At 37.3% G+C, this 18,961-nt stretch overlaps 2 protein-coding genes across 3 annotated transcripts; one reads left to right on the top strand and one right to left on the bottom strand.

Annotated features, from left to right (window-relative positions):
* Positions 1-2,446: 2,446 nt before the first annotated feature.
* On the bottom strand, positions 2,447-4,986 carry LOC141610922 (large ribosomal subunit protein eL37y). Its single transcript, XM_074429232.1, has 4 exons — positions 4,871-4,986; positions 4,626-4,761; positions 3,136-3,237; positions 2,447-2,711 (listed from the first exon to the last, which is right to left on the bottom strand). Exons 1-4 carry the CDS (start codon positions 4,871-4,873, stop codon positions 2,665-2,667), a joined length of 288 nt encoding a protein of 95 aa, XP_074285333.1. The 5' UTR covers positions 4,874-4,986; the 3' UTR covers positions 2,447-2,664.
* A 4,401-nt stretch (positions 4,987-9,387) lies between these two features.
* Positions 9,388-15,410, top strand: LOC141610918 (uncharacterized). 2 transcript variants are annotated; one of them, XM_074429230.1, is made up of 9 exons: positions 9,388-10,265; positions 10,684-10,772; positions 11,355-11,708; positions 11,950-12,234; positions 12,321-12,560; positions 12,790-13,011; positions 13,425-13,986; positions 14,361-14,560; positions 14,986-15,410. In XM_074429230.1, exons 1-9 carry the CDS (start codon positions 9,542-9,544, stop codon positions 15,007-15,009), a joined length of 2,700 nt encoding a protein of 899 aa, XP_074285331.1. In that variant the 5' UTR covers positions 9,388-9,541; the 3' UTR covers positions 15,010-15,410. The 2 variants fall into 2 exon arrangements, with proteins under 2 accessions (XP_074285331.1, XP_074285330.1); XM_074429229.1 differs by having other exon boundaries at positions 14,994-15,409.
* The last annotated feature ends 3,551 nt before the right edge of the window (positions 15,411-18,961 follow it).

Raw genomic sequence — 18,961 nt, 5'->3', positions numbered from 1 at the left:
GCTCAGAATTGAAACAAACGCATGGTATGAAGAATCAAGTTCCAACCCCATACCACTCAGGTATGATTCCTGATTCTAAACTCATACCCATGGACGAAACAAACGCCCCCTTAATAAATCTTGCTTTAGACGGTTTGAAATAAGACGAACTAAATATCACCATTTTTCTAATTGAATGTAACCATTTAATGACAAAATATTATAATTAAAGTTATTACTTTTTACCCTAGAAATGATGGTAACATTTTATTAGAAAATAGTAACATTTTATCGTAAAATGACTATATTTGGTCCGTCTTATTTCAGACGGGAATTAGCCCGTCTTAAATAAAAATTTGCGAATCTTTAAAGACATGTCACTATTTCTCACAAACATGAGTGACATTAGTAATTTCGGAGTGATATTATGTCTTCCCTATTACTTCGTACAAATAACTTATGTTCGATAATTATTAAGTAGTACTCTGTACTAGTTTTGGTGTACATTGTTATTGAATTGTATACGGATTTGTTTGAATTATAAATTAATACTGTATTTAAATAAGTGGGGATAGGTATGATTATGACAGATTGACAGTTTTGACGTCTTTATTTCATTTCCCTTATGCGCTTTTTCTTTGTTATTCCTATTTAGGTCACTGGGGTTCAGTTGGCCAACTCATTGAAATCAACGTGGTGGGAATTTTTCTAAGATATTTAAGGCTAAAATTATGCGAGAGTTTATAAAAATACAAAATCTCATCTGTGACGGCACGTATCTGTCACTTTGGAGTGACGGATACCATTTTCTCTCACAAATGACCCAAATAGAGGAGAGAGGGAAGCACATGGCCACATGAGGATGCTTCCACCTTGTCCCCCTATCCGTTTTTGTGAGTGGCATTACCCGTCATTTACTCCGACCCGTCTTCCACTAGACTAATTATTATAAAAATAGGTATGAATGAAAGTATGAAATCATAAAGTGAATCTCGCGTGAGACTTGGGTCCACATTTATACTAGATTTTTTTAACTATTTTAGTCTTGCATTGTTGCATGTTGCATCCAGCAATTGCAAAGCTGCAAAATACGTCGTTTTGTTGTTCTTCAAGGAAAAAAAAATGTCGAACGAGGGCTAGATGTAAACTATTGGCACCGAATGGGTCTTTAAGAGCAAAATTATTCTCCTGTGGGCTATTAGGGTTATAGGGCCGTAGGGGCGCGCTCGTCCCCGCTACCGGTCAGAAATTTCAAGGTTTTTCGTTAAAATTTTCCAACATTTTTCGAGTTTCCCGTAAACCATTACTCGTTCGCCCCCGCTGGGGTCAATTTCTGGCTCCGCCACTGATGTATAGGTTTTGCTTTGAAGGGGAAGTCGATGTCTCAATTGGCTCCAAGACTCTGTTTGGTAAACTAATCGAAAAGGTAAATGAAACTCGAAAAGGTAATAAAAATCAAAAGTTAATCAAAACCCGAAAAGGTAATCGATAAGGTAGTGAAAATTAGGAATCGATAAGGTAAATTAAAATTAGGAATCGATAAGGTAGGCGATTATATAAAAAAGTGTTTGGCAAACTAACCGAAAAGTTAACTTGTTTTGATGAAATGACGTAAAAGGATATAATAATTATTTAATAATATAAATTTAAGGGGTAAAAACGTAAAGTCAAAACAAATCAAGTACTCAAATCTCAAATACTACTCTAGGTAGATTTCATTTCAAGTCTTTATTTGGTTAAATAAGCTTCTTTGTCACTACTTGTCAAACACTTATAAAAAAATAAGGTCACTAAATTTTGGTCAAATAAGCTAGTTTGACCAAATCGTCTGACTAAATGCCACAAAACGGAGCCTAAGTATCTAACTCTCCACTAGAAATGGAGGTGGGCATGCAGGCCGACACGCCCCACAACAATCAACGACCCATGGCTCATTTTAGCACGACACGAGATTGGCATGGCACGCCATGGGCCGAGCATAGGCCAAATTTTGAGAAAAAAAGACCGTGTCTAACTTAGACACAAAGACAACACGCCTTGGCACGTTCAAAACACAAAGAAATTCGGCTAAAGTGGCATAGGTACGCCCAAGCATGCCATGGATCACCATTTACATTTCACTAAAACGACACAAAGCCCACATTCCCGTGTACAAGCCGTGCCATTTTCTTCTCTTAGCAGGATGGGCTGGCACGAGGCACGGCCCTGCAAGACCCGACCCTCCACATTACACGTTAGATTTTTCGAAGGTGAAAAATAACAAAAAAAGTATAGTCATCACAAGAGATGGCCGTTTTGAATCCGACATATTTCCCATTACAACTTTGCTTCTAATACTACGTCGAATCATATATAATTAGTGTCTCCAAGGATTTTCGTAAGAGAACTAAGTTATAAGCGGAGAGGAACAAAGGTGATGTTAGTCACAATTTACTGGCGAGTCTCCAACCACCTAAATCCCACAATATCCATGCCAAAAGCAAAAGCTGCAATGCCGGAAAATAGGATGGAGTACTACATTTTGTGAATGAAACCGGAAACACCGGAGCAAAAATCCTTTCCATCAAAATACAATGTCTCGAAAATAAAAAGAAAGTAGAAGCTCGTTCAAAACAGTTCAGATAAGCAAAAAAGTAGTTACTACTAGAAGTACCGAAATCAACCCTCCTATTACAGCAAACCTCTTTAAGATGATGCAGCCGCTACTTGCTTCCTTGGTGCAGCTTGAGTGCCTACATGAATATATCCATCACTATGTCAAAAATGTACAATAGAAGCTTCTCGAGGTGAAGTGGATTGTCAAGACGAAAAAAATGGTATCTTTCTTTACGACAACAGCTTACTTTCCATGGAGAGCAAACTCTCCATCAGAAGTAGGCCATATCTGAAAGCTAACCAGACATACGCCAAAAGTGGAAAAGTGAAGACACGTCTTTAATTCTTTTATAAGATGTAATTACAAACCCAAAATGAAATGGAGAGCATGTAGAAGCAATGTAGGGTGAGAGCAAGGAAGGGTAGATGGAAATTGGAGAGTTAAAGAAGTGCGCTCCTTATTCCGAACTGTAGATGCTTTATTCAACTTTATGGGCATACAAGAAACTACTTCAGAGTATCTTACAAGAGTACTAGTTGAAAATGGGAGGACATTTATACCTTCTCTGAAACCAGTCTTGAAACGGCGAGGGACATTACGGAGGTACCTCATGCGACCTGTTCCAGTAGTCTTCCTTCTGATAGCCTTAACACTCCAATTGTCTACGTCACCAACAATCAAAACCAAGAACACAGATCATCAGCGTCCAACTTCGTACAATATAACAAGGGCAAGCATATTGGCTGATTGGCATATATAGCTGAACTAGCTTTTCCACAAGATTTAAGTTGACAAAATACATCTTGCTTACCTTTACAGTTCACACAAAGTAAACGAAACCCAATATTCCTTGGAGCAATCGAGAATGCCCTCTAAATTACGGCTCTTATACAACAATCAACCAATAGACCAACCAATAAAGCAAATTTTACCATACCAATGTAAGTATGTAACCCATCTGATCTACTCATCTACCAACATTTTAATGGAAAACATCTCACCAAAATGTGTGAGATTAAGGTTCCGAATTCTCTAACGCCTTGTTTGGGAACTTAAAACTGGAATTGAATCCCAGAAACCGAGAATTCTGAGCAACTATTAACTACTACAAAGCATTGGCGAACAGCTGAATGCGTGTATCACTGTAAAACAACCAACTAAACATCTTTCAAAGAAAACTCTATTATGATCTAACCGCCATGATTGCATGGTACGATACTTAAATCCCACATCTATCAGATAGATGGTTCTGCGTGTGGTGTATTATGGTAGCTTTTTCGGTTAAACTATACTCTCTCCGTCCCGGATAGTTGTTGTCCTTTGGTTTTGGCACAAAGACCAAAGAAAGAGAATGGAACCAATTACTAAATGACAAGTGGATCAAATTGGGTTTGAATGATCAAATTACTCATCAAGTTCATTCTTAAAATAGAAAGGAAAACAATTAACTGAGACACCCAAAATGGAATAGGACAACAAATGACCGAGACATAGTGAGTATTCTAATCAAAGGTACGAATGGTTGGCACGCAAAGGATACTATCTCCGATTCTTTGGAATTTAACTCATCAAGTTCATTCTTAAAATAGAAAGGAAAACAATTGATCGAGACACCAAAATGGAATAGGACAACAAATGACCGGGACAGAGTGAGTATTCTAATCAAAGGTACAAATGGTTGGGACGCAAAGGATACTTTCTCCGATTCTTTGGAATTTAACTCCTCAAGTTAAATTCTTAAAATAGAAAGGAAAACAATTAATTGAGACACCCAAAATGGAATAGCACAACAAATGAACGGGACAGAGTGAGTATTTTAATCAAAGGTAAACAAATGTTTGGGACGCAAAGGATACTATCTCCGATTCTTTGGAATTTGCCCATTTGTTCAAAAACCGTCTAATGGGGTAATTCCGAAGAATCGGGGTTAGTAACTAACAATGAAATCAGACTAATAATCATGCATTTTCAATTCAATACAGCATAAAATCATTTCACAGCATAAAAGAATATAACAAAAAAAAAAAGGATAAATGAAGAGATTGAATACATTTGCGAGTACGAGCAGCAGGGAAAGCACAAGCAGAACAACGAGATTTCTGAAGATGGAAACTGCGACGACCACAACGGACACATAAAGTGTGTGTCTTGTTCCTTCTCTTTCCAAAACTTCCTGTTCCTTTCGTCTTTTATTTCACAACAATGAAATTAAATTATCAGTTATACATATAAATAATGGGTAATTTGGAATAGCATATAAAAATAAAATGGGGATAGAGAGAAAGAGATGATTACCATGGCGGAATGTCGACGATGATAATGGAGTTAAGGGAAGGAAGGTGAAGTGATATGCTGGCGCGGCGTAAGAAGTTATTCAGGGTTTTGTTTGTTCCGTTTCTCTAGTTCTTATGTATTGGGTCGGGTGGATTCTTAAACGGGACAGGTTTCCAGGGTTCTGTTTGGGCCGGGCCGACCCGCAAGATTGACCACATCTACTCCCTTATTTGAACCAACAAACACGGAAACCACTAGCCAGGTCGGGTGCAAGTCGAGTCAGATCGGGTTATGAACATGTTTGCAATAATTCGGATCATATTGGGTCGGTTCGAGATCATTTTTTTGTCGGTATTATCGTTTATTTATGAATAATGATCATTTTGTAAAAATAAATAGGGTCAATTAGGTTTAAGAGTCAAGTCTAGGTCTTCAGTTCAGCTGTCGGGTCAGGTTAGTTAAGCTCAGTTAGTCTTGTCGGTTATACTCTAGTAAAGTTGGGAACCAATGGCATGACAAAAAAACATGATAGGATACTGGCATGAAATTAACGAGTTTTTATTGATCTTACATCGACTCATTTATGTAAATGAATGGACACAAACATGACATGATGTTAAATTTAAAATCCTACTTTTCACTTCCCCCTCTCACATTTGTAACCCTAAACAATACTCGACATGGGGAGTAGCAGCAGCCGCAGTAAAAGGACGAGGTACTGTATTGTTTATTGCTGGTTAGTTGCATTTATTAATAAATTAAGGGACTTGTTATTTCCTACACAGCATATTACTCAATCCTACACATTTTGAAAACTTTTTCCAACTTTGCCCCTTTTATTTCTTAGCCTCCACAAAGAACAACCTTAAAGAGAGATAGAAGAGGGTTAATAAATCGCCCCACCAACTACCCCACCAGCCGCCCCATCAGACAACCACCCCGACTTCGGACACCCCTTTCCTCTCCCATAACCGATCGACCTTCCTCTCCCTCCCTCGCCACCGTCGTCCTCAAGCCACCACACCATTTCCTGCACAGCCACTTCAGTAACCGTCTCACCAACCTATTACCGCCGTTCTCGACCACCAAGACCACCACCACGTCGGCGACGCCCTCTTTACCATCACCCTCCACTTTGACAACCACCACAGCCACCCCCTCAACCACCCATTTCCAAACCCTAATTGTATAAAACCCCCTTTTAAAAAACGAAAGACTAATTGAATCAATTAATAAATTAAAAGAGGAATATTAGTGAAATAATGAAATTATTAATAAACCGTACAAAATCTACCTGTGATTATTAACAAATTGTGATATGCAATTGTTAGATTAGTATTAAATTGATTGGGTTTTGGATTTTGCGGGAGAGATGATAGGGATAACTTTTTGGGATTTTCCCATCTATACCCCCGTGGTTTTCACTTTTCATAACTGTACCCTCGCGTATCAGAGATTACTAATTGTACCCCTAAGCTTACCTAATGATTCCCAACCGTGGCTTATCTTCAATTTTCCGTCAAATGTTGTCGTTAATTGCAAACATGGCACGTTTAATGCGCCAACAAGGCATGACTTGGCTGCCAACATGGCATTACTAAAACCCCTTCTACCCTTCACTAGTCATACCCTTAATTTCATTATATTGACGATTTTTCTTATTTATCGTCTCACTCACGCTTTATCGACTTTTAATTATTTGTAATGTCCCGCCTTATTCACACTCACCAACCTCTTCACTCTACTCAACCCAAACCGCCTCCTACCTTGCTCTGCTACCCCCACCTCTGTCAGCTTCCGTGGGTCCGTAGGTCGTCGTAGGTGAGGTCCACGGTGGCTGGGGGTGGCTGTTGTGGGTGGTTGAAAGATGGGTGCATGAGATGGTTGTTGTTTGTATTGTTTACGGGTGGGGGTGGAATAAGGGTTCGTGGTGGCTGTTGCGGTGGTCCATGGTGGTCGTGGATGGTTGGGATGTGATGTTGGAAGTGGAGGGTGGTGAGTGGTGGCTGCCACAGTGGCCAGAGGTGGTAGTAAAAGCTCAGCAAAGACTGTCTGAAATTAGCAGCTGCTCCTTTACTTAGTTTATTTTTCCATGATTTGGCCTATTTTCACCTCCGCCATTTCTTCTCATAATCCCGTCTTGCTCTTCCGTCTCACTTTCCCGCCTTGCCTGCACATTAAATTAATATAATAATAATAATAATACTAATATTATACATAAATACAATTAATTATTAATTATAAACTAATACGACTAATTATTTTAAATTAGTAATTAAATGAGCTTATTAGACAATTAAGCACACAAAATGAGTCAGAATAAGGTAATAGGACAGGGCTAAACCGACCTAAATGACGATATTATTCGCTCACTGTTGTGAAGTCGGGTTTCTGAGTTTGGATAAGACTGAGTTAGAGGGTGGTTTGAAGAGGATTTGGGCGAAATTTTCTGGATTTAATTCGATCGATTTTGATTCGGAATCTGAAAATAATAAGAGTAGTTTGGTCATTGCAAATAATTAAAAGTCGATAAAACGTAAGTGAGACGATAAATTAGAAAAACCGTCGATATAATGCCATGTAAGCAGCCATGGTAGCACTTAACGGCCAAAGCAAACGGAGTAGCCAAGTTTAGTTACGGATGGGAGTCATTAATTAAGTTTAAGGGCACAAATAGTAATCTCTGATACGCAAGGGTACAATTGGGAAAAGTGAAAACAACGGGGGTACAGATGGAAAAAACCCTAACTTTTTTTTTGTTATTTTTATGAGGAGGGTAGTGGTGGAAAAAATGAGAAAAATGTGTAGGATGTAGTAAAAAGGCGTGTAGGATTTAGCAATTACATTACACAAATTCTCATTGAAGACATGACATATCCGTCACAAGCTGAAGACGGATACCATTTTACCTCACAATGTACCCACTTTTTCTCTCTCTGCAACACTATTCATGTGGTCCCCTTTCTCCACTAACCCATTTTGTTACCATTTTATCTCACAAAATATCCGTTACAAATGGTAACCCGTCACAAGGGAGACCAATTGATTACATTAATGGGGTCCTAAATTATAGTACTTGTATTACGGAGTATTTGATTAATGTATATCCTTACATCTTACTTACCTCCTTAATTTCCTTAATTTAAGTTCATATACTGTATGTTTAATGTCTATGCCTAATTAGTTGCTTGAATTAACTAGTCAATTACACTACTATTATTTAATTCAATTAATGTATAATTGCTCTCTAAACATGAACCTACACGAAAAACCATTTTATATTTGAATCCAAATCATGAGTACCAGTGTACCACTGTCTACCACAACTCATAACGTTACTAACTAGTTTTATTAACCTCTGATATACCCACTTGCATAGATGAAAACAAAATAATACTCCCTCCGTACCAGATCAATGGTTACACTTATCTAATACGGCCGTACCACATTAATGGTAACATACTATAAATGGGCTGTTTTTTTTTAGAATAATACCCTTATATTCTCCTTATATTTACACAATGATCACTTGTAACCCACTCACCAACCCAATAATTTAATCCCTTATATTCACTTTACTTTTCATCTTTGCCCCTACTTTTACACTCTTTTCTTAATTATCCCATTTTTTTACCATGTTACCATTAATGTGGTACAGAGGGAGTAATATCTAATGAATAACAAAACTTTGTCCATCTATATAAGTAGTGGAATACTTGACTCATTTTAGCTCTAAAACGTATACTTGCATTTTAAAGGGGAACCAACTGTTATTAAATCAACCCTAAATTATTTTACTAGTCCATCACATAAATATATCTAGGTCTCGTTTGGTTGCTCTTTGTAAATCATGGAAGTTGAAAAATCCCATAAATTAAAAAATTGAGACTTATTATTTGGTTGCCTTTTTTTTTGTTGCCATGATATTAATGTAGGCATTCCATTTTTCAAGGAGTTTCCAATTACCTAGGTCCCTCTAGGTAATTGCAAACTCCGATTTAATTGAATTCCTGCAGTGACGCTAATTCACATGAATTTTATGTGGGAGTTTAATTCCTATGAATTCGATATTTCGGTGGAGTTGTCTTCCAACGGGCAACCAAACGAAGCCTTACACTTTCCAACCATCCACATAACACGAAAACATGACACAAACTTAACTGATTTGAATTGGGCCTTATCAACCTCCTTTATTTGGGTTGGATTTGAATTGAATGGTTCATGAATAAGACAAGAACATGAACCCGACCCGATCCAATCTGTTAGTCGGGTCAAACCCTTAGCCCTTAAAATGCTTCAAACATTCACCTAACAATTGGTCTCCCTTGTGACGGGTTACCATTTGTGGCGGATATTTTGTGAGATAAAATGGTAACAAAATGGGTTAGTGGAGAAAGAGGACCACATGAATAGTGTTGCAAAGAGAGAAAAAGTGGGTACTTTGTGAGGTAAAATGGTATCCGTCACTTAAGAATGACGGATATGTGCCGTCACAAACAACACCTAAAGCCCACTTCAACACACAACCCCCATTTTATATTTCCCGCGCAACCACAGTTTTACTTCGCGGGAACATTCAAAAATGGCGAATCACACATCTCACACTCACACAAACACAATTTTCATTCCACACAACACTATTTCAGAACCACCGAATTTCAGACACAATAAACAAACAAAATTAACAAAAACATGGGTGTAGAAGAAACACAACCGGAAGAACAATGGAAGCAGAAATTCCCAGCATTTCCATACAAACCCTATACAATTCAACAAGATTTCATGAATTCTCTTTATCAATACCTTGACCAAGGCGGTATTTCCATGCTTGAAAGTCCTACTGGTACAGGCAAAACCCTTAGCATCATTTGCAGCGCAATGCAGTGGCTCGTCGACCGAAAGAATCAGGAGAAACCCGCTTTGAACCAGGGTGGTTCCGATGATGAGCCGGATTGGATGAGGGAATTTGTGGTTAGTAAGGAAAACCTAGATCAAGGGAAGAAGAAAGGTGGGGTTTTGGTGAAGAAGTTCGGTGAGGCAAAACGTCGAACAGGTGGTGTGCATGACTTGTTCGCGAATAAGGACGGGGATGGGAGGGATGAGAAGGTGGGTAGTGAGAAGAGGGGTGATGGGTTGGTAAAGTTAGAGGATGATGAGTTTTTGGTGGAGGAATATGAGAGTGATGAGGATGAGAGTGGGGTTTGTAAGAGGAAAGGTGGCGAGGTTTCGGTTAGTTCGTCGAGTGATGAGGAGGATGAAGATGGTGGAGAGGAGGAAGCGGGTTTGAAGATTTATTTTTGTAGTCGGACGCATTCGCAGCTTTCACAGTTTATAAAGGAGTTGAGGAAAACTGTGTTTGGTTCTGAGTTGAAGGTTGTGACTTTAGGGTCTAGGAAGAATTTTTGCATTAATGAAGGTATAACCTCGAAAGTTTATAGCTTTCGCATCATCATATATTTCGGTGTTATTGAATTTTTATACAATGGTTGAATCCTTTGTTATGGATTTCTTGAGATAACTAGCATAATGGAATGATGAATTTGCAGGGTTAGACTTTAATTGATGTGTATAACTGTCCTTAAATATTGGTGCAAGTTGCTAAGAAGAGAAATGTCTGTCAACCATTCACATAAACTATCTTCGTTTGCAAGCTATGATAAGTTTCTTTGCCAATGTTTGTTTATTCCGTTTTAAGTAGTAGAGAATACGATTGCTACATGCCTATAACAGGAAGAAGCATGCTTGTTTGTTTTCGGTATTTCATCATATACATGATGGTTGGTGACTAAGTCGGTTTCCATCTTGTGTAACATGTTGCTGTTTGGTTATATTAGAGGTGTTGAAGGTTGGAAACCCGACTAGCATCAATGAACGCTGTTTGGATCTGCAAAAGAGCAAGAAAAATGGAAGTTCTAAGATCAAGGTGTGTGATATACTGATATCTTGCCTATCTTCTATACAAACATTTAAGTCTCAATATTCTTGGTAAACTGCTGAAAGTTTACAGTTACATTGCATTATGATGCCTAGATTCGTATGTTCGGTAAATAAAACATGCTTAATCAAACTAGGATATGTGATATGCCTGCAAGAAGTTTATACGACTACGCTAATGTCAAGTACTTCATTGTTAAAAGCTACCGAGTACAACTAATTAAGCTGAGAAGTAGACTATATATTTTTGTAACCTTTTGATTAAACTTAAGATGTAAGCTTTGTTTGCCATTCCCCTGGAGCTAAAACTCACTATTCTTTGGTTTGCTCACTGAATTGTTTTTTCCCCCTCTCTTTTTTAGTTGCAATCGTTCGACACAATTCTTGACGCAATTTTCATAATGGGTCATTTGTACATGGTAAAAGTCTTTATGTGCTGTTAACATAAGGGTTAGACTGCATACTTCTGACCCCCTTACTCGCCATCTGCAAGAGCCCTTGTGGCAGTGGGTCGATATTGTTGTAAAGATGTTAGCTTTAAGAATGTTGACTTGGGTACTGACGTTAGCAGAAGCTGGAACCTGGAAGAAGGATGCGTCAAACCAAGACTTCAGCTGGCTGCCCAATGCTTCGGAAACAGAAGTTACAGAAACAGTTCATAAACGAGGTCACACAACAAGAGGTTTTAGACATTGAAGAACTTGTTAGTCTTGGCAGCAGTTTGGGAACCTGTCCATATTATGGATCGAGAAGAATGGTTCCAGCAGCAGACCTTGTCGTGCTCCCGTATCAATCTCTACTATCAAAATCATCTCGTGAATCCCTTGGCCTCAGTTTGAAGAATAATGTCATCATAATAGATGAAGCTCACAATTTAGCTGATTCCCTGATTGGCATGTATGATGCAAAAATTACCGGATCACAAGTGAGTTCCTTTTCTTGATAGTTCTTAACTTCTTATAGCTGTATTTTTTTGGCTATTTATACTTAAAACCCTGATTTTAAAGGCACAATACTATACCTTCACATGTAGAATAATATTGGATATAAAGTCAGAAAACGCATTAGCTAAGGTCGTAAATAGATCTTTTTTGAGTAGCTTTAGTGCTTAACTGTTGATACAAAAATTCTGAAGGTGTTATGTTTGCTGACTTCTGCTTCCTCAGCTGGAAAATGTGCATCAACACTTGGAAAAGTACCTCGAAAAATTTCATAGTCGCTTGGGAGCTGGAAATAGGAGATACATACAGACTCTAATGGTTCTGACTCGGGCGTTTATCCAGGCTACACTCTATGATAGTGCAATTAGTGAAGCAACTGAAAAGGCTACACAGGAAGGTTCAAGTGAATCATCGGTGGAGATAAATGATTTTTTATTTACTCTGAATATTGACAACATCAACTTTGTGAAGTTGATAAATTACGTGAAGGAGAGCAATATCATACACAAGGTATGCACTGGTTGCAGTAGCATTCTTTTTCCATTATACAAATGAACTTAAAGTTGTTTATAGCTGACTTATTATTACACTTTTAGGTCAGTGGGTATGGAGATAAGCTGATTTGTCTTGAAAAACAGAAGCCTGATGGTTCTGTAAATAATGATGGGGGAAGCACCTTGTCTGGTTTCCGAGCACTACTTGATTTGTTGTTGGCGTTGACAAACAAAAATGTTGATGGGAGGGTCATAGTTTCAAAAAGGAAGTCAAGCGACACGGGTGAGCAAGAAGCATTCATCAAATATGTTATGCTCACTGGTGAAAAAATCTTTTCAGAGGTTTGCTTCATTTTTTGGACTTCCGATTGCTTTGTAAGACTGTCTTACATGCGAGACCAATCCATTAACCTTGTATAAAATAAATGAGGAATACATGGTCTCGAATGTGAGACCATACAAGACTCAATTGTGTTCCGTTTCCATGTGCTAAATTATCTCCTTCCTTCAAGAGGACCCTTGCAGAGAATCTTCAGCTTGACTCACTAAAACTTTAATTGGCTCTTTGTAGATTGTAAATCAAGCTCATGCAGTTGTGATGGTTGGAGGAACTCTGCAGCCTATAGAGGAGACAAGAGAGCGGCTCTTCCCCTGGTTACCACTAGATCATTTACATTTCTTTTCATGTGGCCATATTGTTCCTCCAGAGAGTATTCTGCCCATTGCTGTCTCACGTGGGCCATCTGGCCAGTCATTCGATTTCAGCTATACTTCCAGAAGTTTGTCAAAGACAGTAAGTCATTTAGTTCCCTCACTATGCAATTTGAAACATAACTGAAAAATATTCACTTCAATGGTCAGATTAGTATTGGAAAATATTATTTCATCACTAATTCTGGCTTTGGAATATGATTCAGTAAAGCCAAATGCCTCACTAAATTCTGTAAGCTTCCTTATCATGAAATAGCAGAGAGTGCATATGCATTTTATGACAATTTTATTATAGGTCATCAGCCTCTCTTTGTTTTTAACACATTGTTAGGACTATTTACATTCAACCCTCTTATCTTGCCACTGGCTGGAGTCATTGACGCACTAGGGTAATGTTGCGATAGTAGTTCAAGTAAATCATTGAGTTTTCTAACTTGAATACATTTACCATGGAAATTATCAGAGGTACTGACCACTTTCTTCATGTTAGTGCAGATTGAAGAGCTAGGTCTTCTGCTTAGCAATGTGGTAACTGTAGTTCCCGATGGAATAGTTGTATTCTTCTCTTCATTTGATTACGAGGCCAAGGTCTATGAGGCATGGAAAACATCTGGTATTCTTCAGAGAATTACAAGAAAGAAGCGTTTGTTCAGAGAACCTCGAAGTAGTTCAGATATTGAGGCAGTTCTAAAAGAGTACAGGGAAACAATTCATAAGCTTTCCAATAGAAATGCTGGAGAACACCAAACATCTCAAAGCGGTGCAGTATTGTTGGCTGTTGTTGGTGGTAAGATATCAGAAGGCATCAACTTCAGTGACGGGATGGGTAGGTGTATAGTCATGGTCGGGCTTCCTTACCCAAGTCCATCAGATATTGAGTTAATTGAGAGAATAAAGCATATGGAAGGGCTTGTTGACACAAACACCTGCAAAAACTTGCAGACGTTTTCTAATGTTAATGATGTTCAAGCTGGATTTGACATTCTACGACGTTGCAAGCGCAGAGGGAAAGAGTACTATGAAAATCTTTGCATGAAAGCTGTGAATCAGTCAATTGGTGAGTATGACCATTATATTAGCTACTCCGTATTATACTCGCTGACTATGTATCACGGAGTAGCTTCTGTTTTTTTTTCTGAAGATTACTTTTGATAACTATTTTTTTTTTCAACACGTATAGTCCTAACAATCGGACTTGACCTGATTAGCTTGATCTAGATTCAAATTAGTCCTGCGTAGGGAAACCCTAAAGGACTCAAAAGTTGAATTCGCCTGATCAGACCCGTATCTGACTCATTAACCCCATCTTAAACCATTTGACAAGAGAATAACCTTATCAACAACCCAAATGACAAATTTGAAATTTAAGCCATGCTTATTCTCATAACAAATGCAATTAAGATTTCGTATGTATTTTGTTCACTTTTGCAGGTAGAGCTATCCGTCATATAAATGATTATGCTGCTATTTTGTTGGTTGATTCACGTTATGCTTTTGATCCTTCAAGGCAAAGCAGTTCACACCCATCCAACAAGTTACCTCAGTGGATAAAGGACCGTCTTGTCTCTACAGCTAACTACGGTGAAATTCACAGATTGCTGCATCAGTTCTTCAGGAATAACAAGAACAAAGTAAGTTGATATAATAAAGTTTTGCAGTTACGAAATGGGGTACTCTGAAACTTAAATGAGTCAAGTACAAATGTATAGTCACCATCATTTTTCTAGGGCTACTTCAAAAGGCTTCTTTGTCATTTTTACCATTGATGTGCAGAGACTAACTGAAATATACTACCACTCTGCATTATTCCTTTTCTTTCGATAAGCATGTAAAGTTGCGGTGCAATAAATTTTCAAAAGATATAGCTTCACTGGTTTGAAAATTTTCAGCATAGACTAAATGAAGTATAACATACTGCACTATTCTTTTTCTTTAGATAATCATAATGTAAAGTTGGGTGCAATAAATTTTTGAAAGATAGCTTCTGTGCTTCAAAATTTACCTGCATATGGCTATCTCGACCTGGGTAATTTTGTTACTGTTTAAGTGGCTTCAGCCTTACAGGTCAGGTATGATCTGATCGGTACAATATTAGGCCCAGCAAAGTTCAGGCTAGCCACGGTCTGATTCTGTAAATTCAGATCTCAGGTAATTCTGTTTATGCCTAATTCATATTGGGTTACTCGGGTAGATGCATTTAGTTTAGGCCTTTTTATTTTGTTTTCTGTCGCATTTTTTAGCATAACACCCGAGATTCCAATTTTTCACAAATGAAAACAATATTAGAATTTTTGAGCTTTGTCAGATTCTTCTTTTAGACCTTAAACCTGTGCCCTACTTTCTGACACTTTGTTTTCGAACTTTGAAGTAATTCTGATTACTCCCTCCGTCCCAATCATTTGTTTACCTTCAATCAAAATACCCCTCACAAAGAATAGTAAAGGTAAACAAATGATTGACACGGAGGGACTATATATGACAACAGCTAGTCTTGCTTGTGACGGGCTAATCCCGTCACAAGCTTGTGACCTCTCACAATTCCGAGAAAATAGGTAGATGTTTCATGATGCCATGTATATTTCTACTTGGAATTTCTGGTTGTAAAGTGGGTTCCATTTTCATAATTCTATTTATGATTCTCAACAGCTGCACTTGTAATACTAGTGCAGCAAATTAACTGTATATCATTATCTTAGATAAATGTGGGATTGAGACTGTACTCTCAGAATGCTCCATATTTGAACCCACCAAAACTGTCCTCATAAGTTTCTGCATTGTACAAATGTACTGTTGCCTATCTGTTGTCTCATATAAGAACAGAATTCTATTCCTCTCTTTTCTGTTCAAGGTTCAATGCTTCATTGACTTTTAAGCTTGCAAAACAGTGATTAACAAATTTAAAAGTAAGCACCAAGCTATGATAAATAAGAAGATTTATTATTTCGTCTGTCCAGATCATTTATTTACCTTTTATTAAAATATCTTTTATAAAGAATATATTCCGTATTAAAAAAAGGTAAATAAATGATTGGGACAGAGGAAGTAGTATTCAAGGATTTGGTCGAGTGATCATCTCTCTCATTCGGTTTTACTTTATCTTCTTTTGATTTGTCATCAAGAATTAGGTCGAGTTATCATACCTCTCATTCGGTTTTACCTTATCTCATTGGGGCACCGGGGTAATGGTGTTATTCTAGCGTTTGGCTTGTCAATATGAGAAGATAACTGACATACTAACATGAGATGAGACATAAAATGGGATCGATCAAGGGTGGTTTAGGTCTCATTATGTCACTCTTATGTTAATGTTTGGCTTGTAATTATGAAAAGATAATCGTAAGATGAGATAATGGGAAGATGAGATGAGACACGAGATATATAATTTTCTTAGGACCATCTTCATCCATGACTAAAATCACATTAATGTCATTAATATAAAGTTTTCATTTACACATCTTTTTCCCATATATCGACCCTTTAATTTCATTTTTTTTCATCCCATTTGGGATGACATTCGATGTTTTTTTTTTTTTTTTTTTTTTTTTTTTTTCACTTTTGCTAATGTATTCTACCCACTTAAAAACGGACACATGCTAAGTTAGAGAACGAAAAATGTCGCAATCCAATGTCACAAAGTGACATTGTTGGGTGACATTTTTTCCTCCATCCAATTGTTACTGTATTTTGTACTTGAACTCTGTTTGTCATTTTCCCCAAAATGTCATGGATGTGGTTAGTTGACCTTGAAGATGGTTAGTTTTGGATCGCTCATGGGAGATTTAGGTCGGGTTATGTCAACCTCACTTCTGAGGGCATTAACAATAGAGGTTCATCAAGAGGTTTGTAGGATGACATGTCCATCTTTTTAGAGGTTTGTCTACAAACCTTCTATTGTTGGTGATGAGTGTTGAGGTTCATGGATGAGAGGGGTTACAAATTAGTATCCAGGTTTGTGGAGAGAGAATGTAAGAGTAGAAAAAGTTTAGTGGACCATGATATGAACGTTTATTTGTTGTTGGTAGAAGGTTTGTAGGTAAATAGATTTATATATTAGCTTAGGTGACATGAGAACAAACCTCTTAGAGGTTCATCTATTACTACTGCCCTGAAGTCTAACCGGTTCTACTTCTATAGTTCTATTCATGCTATAATCAACATTAACCGAAATAGACCAGAATCCAATAAGGACTTGGATGATCAGCTGGCCTTGACTTTCTTATTCCGGAAGTACTTTTTTTTTTAAGCGAATATATACCAATTATAACATACTTTGTATGTCAAATTTGATCGAATACAAATGTTTAAAAATCGAATAAAATAAATTCTCATTCCCACAATTTTCAGTTGATGCACCACCCAAAATTATGGACCAAAATCAATCGTTATTGAATTATTTTTAGGGACCATTAACAAATGGACCAGCCTATCTAAAAATGAATGCAATTCCACTTTTTGTACCCTAAAATTTGGCATGCAACCTTTAATTGATAAACCTCTCTATAGTGCTTGAAAGTGCCTATTCATTTTTGCAATAACTATACATATCTACGTAGGGTTCTTTCAATATATGAGGACTACCTAATTAACCATAATTTGTGTTAATTTAGCAACTTGAACAAACCTACTCATCATTGCCTAGACAATGTAGACATCACCCTTGCTTTGATATGTTGTCATCGGGTCGAAGCAATCGGTTGTGTCAGGTCGTCGCCATGCCATAACTTATCGACTACTCCATATTTAATTGTGACAAAAACGGGCATGGTTAAAATTACAGAGTAGCAGGAGTTACATAGAAGCAAAGGGTAGCAAGAAATTTTAAAATTATTGATTTCTGCTACTCAAAATCTCTGAAAATGCAGTCTTAGCAAAGATATTAAACTATAAGTTCGTTTCTGGCTACGCCCTTTACAAAGAAAGTACTCTTATGTGTTAAAAAGTCATCGGTGATCCCTTGCATCGGGACATGTGATAGAAGAAATTATTTTTCTTGCTGCACATTTTCATCTATCTCTTAGTTTCATTCCTCGTAGGTTAAATAAGATAACTCATATATTAGCCGAGAAAGTTATAAGATTTACGGTGTCGAATTACACTCGGGTGTAAGCTTTAAGGTGTTGAATAACCCTATAAATAGCATAGGATACCATTAACATTGTTGTCAGAATCGCGATTCGATCCAACGATTCTACGATTTTACGATCCAAAAATGCTTGACCGATCCTGGATCCTACGATTCTATCATAGTTGTAAAATCTTACGATCCTATTAATTTGAAAATTTCTAGAGATGGGATGATAATACGATCCTACGATCCGATTCCATAATAAAAAAAATTAATATATATTTTTATATAATGACACCGTGAAACCCAAATTTCGCGTAAGTTGTTCGATGATACTAAAATCATTAATTATCAATATTTTATGAATAAATATTAATAAATAAGTGTTTTGATTTTTAATTATATGTTTTTACCAAATAAAAAATTATATTTAGTGAGTTTGTAGAATCTTGCGATTTTACGATCCGATTCTACCGATTCGATCCTATCCTCCCCTCCCCATCGATCCAAAGTAGAATCCCGATCCTGACAACATTTTAACCTATAAATACTAATCCATTTTAAGTTAAGCAGCAACATTTATATGCATCTAATATGCTTTTCACTTAAGAGGATGAGGCCAGGCATTGAGTGGGGCATTGGCAGGGTTGCCATCTTGGTAACTAACTTGTACAAACACATTCATTCTAATTATCATGTAATTATCATACATGGAGAAAATAGAGTACATACCTCATTTTCCAACCATATTACTGTGTCGGAACCAGAATTTGACATTAGGGGGTGAAAAATTTCAGCGGAGGCAAATTACTAAGACCTGTTCTTTTGGACTTAAAGTCACTCCCTGTAAGTTCAGTTTAGAACTTATAAGTTCAGTTCAGATCCTATAAGTTCAGTTCAGTTCAGATCCTATAAGTTCAGCTCAGAAAAGTTCAGATCCTATAAATTCAGTTCAGTTCAATCCAAA

The sequence above is a fragment of the Silene latifolia genome, chromosome 11 (genome assembly GCF_048544455.1).
Source record: "Silene latifolia isolate original U9 population chromosome 11, ASM4854445v1, whole genome shotgun sequence".
Lineage (NCBI taxonomy): Eukaryota > Viridiplantae > Streptophyta > Magnoliopsida > Caryophyllales > Caryophyllaceae > Silene > Silene latifolia.
This window is presented reverse-complemented; position numbering and strand designations above follow the sequence as displayed.

What these genes read in the sequence shown, in the direction of transcription:
- LOC141610922 (XM_074429232.1), bottom strand. An exon ending in TGCTGCTCGTACTCGCAAAT is followed by an intron (nt 3,238 to 4,625) that starts GTATTCAATCTC and finishes TTGGTGACGTAG; the next exon opens with ACAATTGGAGTGTTAAGGCT. An exon ending in CAAGACTGGTTTCAGAGAAG is followed by an intron (nt 2,712 to 3,135) that starts GTATAAATGTCC and finishes ATATTCATGTAG; the next exon opens with GCACTCAAGCTGCACCAAGG.
- LOC141610918 (XM_074429229.1), top strand. Translation starts at nt 9,542, where the DNA reads ATGGGTGTAGAAGAAACACAACCGGAAGAACAATGGAAGCAGAAATTC. An exon ending in ATGGAAGTTCTAAGATCAAG is followed by an intron (nt 10,773 to 11,354) that starts GTGTGTGATATA and finishes TGACGTTAGCAG; the next exon opens with AAGCTGGAACCTGGAAGAAG. An exon ending in AGAGCAATATCATACACAAG is followed by an intron (nt 12,235 to 12,320) that starts GTATGCACTGGT and finishes TTACACTTTTAG; the next exon opens with GTCAGTGGGTATGGAGATAA.